The 1,339-nt window shown below is 30.2% G+C and overlaps 1 protein-coding gene across 1 annotated transcript in view; it reads left to right on the forward strand.

The window, feature by feature from the left end:
- Nucleotides 1–577: 577 nt before the first annotated feature.
- Nucleotides 578–1,339, forward strand: part of Imp (IGF-II mRNA-binding protein) — a gene marked incomplete in the record, with an annotated part of 198,720 nt that continues 197,958 nt past the window's right edge. Inside the window, 2 exon segments of the mRNA XM_024360136.2 lie at nt 578–667; nt 772–826. Coding sequence (XP_024215904.1) covers nt 629–667; nt 772–826 — 94 coding nt within the window.

Below are 1,339 nucleotides of genomic sequence, written 5' to 3' on the forward strand. Positions count from 1 at the left end.
TCAAAATAATAAAATAAAACTGTTTATTGCTAACCAACGTTTGCTGGACTGTCAGATTAAAACCGAGATGTCAAATGAACCAAATTGTCAGTTGACATTTCTGTTTCAATCTGACAGCCCTGTCGAAGCCCTGCAAAGTGAGGCGAAATGTTAGTTAACAATAAATAGTTTTTCAAGCAACCCGACAAACTTCTTCAAGCATTAATCTACGGTCAACCATCTACACCTCAATATAAATAGTTTTTCTTTACTATTTTGATACCTTTATTGACCGCCACCCGGACTTGCTACCATCTATTTCTTACGGTCTACTATCTTCTTTCAATAAAAATTGTTTAAGTGTAAAAGGTTATGAAACTTCATTACCGTTTTGATAAAATGATAATTTCTCAATTTAGCTTACCTACTAACATATCATACTATATGTTTATGGTAAAGAGATAAACAAATTAATTTCATCTTGCAAAAAATCGATATAATATCGATTATGTGTTAATAATGATTAATTAACATATGTTATTGGTAGTTTACCCTAGTTGAAGCTTATTGCAAGGCTATCCGTATGGTTGAATCGGTTTTTCGTGTCTTAATTCAACAAATCGTTTCTGTAATTTGTTGTGTTGTTAAGATGGACAAGTGGTACTGGAAGATCAAAGACATTGGTGTTGTAAGTCATTAATTTTTTTTTTACAATAACGCAAAGTATTAATCATGGTAGTAGTTTAATAATAACGAGAAGTTGTTTTTTTTTTTTTTTTTTTGTTAGTTTAGTGTTTGATTGAGTTTTTATGGAAGAAAGCTTGGCAACCTGTAGATTTCAACGCTTGTAAGTTTTATCATATCCATTAACGTTATTAGAGGATCAATAGATTTATTTTTTTCTTAACGTATTATTTAACAGCATTTATCTTACTCCCTTTGTTAGTTAATTAAATTAATACTTTAGCATGTTTATTTTAAAGGTTAATACACCTTTATCATATAGATGTTTTAAATCACTTTATGTTTTGTAGAAGATAAGTAGAGCTACCACGGAGGGGGAGAGTGGTGTTTTACGCCATTTTCTAATTTTAACAATGTTTCTCGCATTAACTAATATTTTAACTCAAGTTTTCTCATCCCGTTAAAAACAAATGTTTCATTGGTGAGATAAGGGTCTCGCTAAATCTTTTTTTCGTACCCTTTATTAAAATAAATTAGTACATCAAACATGTATGATGTACTAATTTATTTTAATGAAGGATACGAAAAAATAGTGTTTAGCGGGGCGGGTTGCCCAGTAAGGACTGTTGCTATTTTTGGTTTTCCAATTTTAGCCACTTTTATAGAAGTATATAAT

Source organism: Halyomorpha halys, unplaced genomic scaffold (assembly GCF_000696795.3).
Source record: "Halyomorpha halys isolate HHAL.00 unplaced genomic scaffold, Hhal_1.1 Scaffold1036.1, whole genome shotgun sequence".
Lineage (NCBI taxonomy): Eukaryota > Metazoa > Arthropoda > Insecta > Hemiptera > Pentatomidae > Halyomorpha > Halyomorpha halys.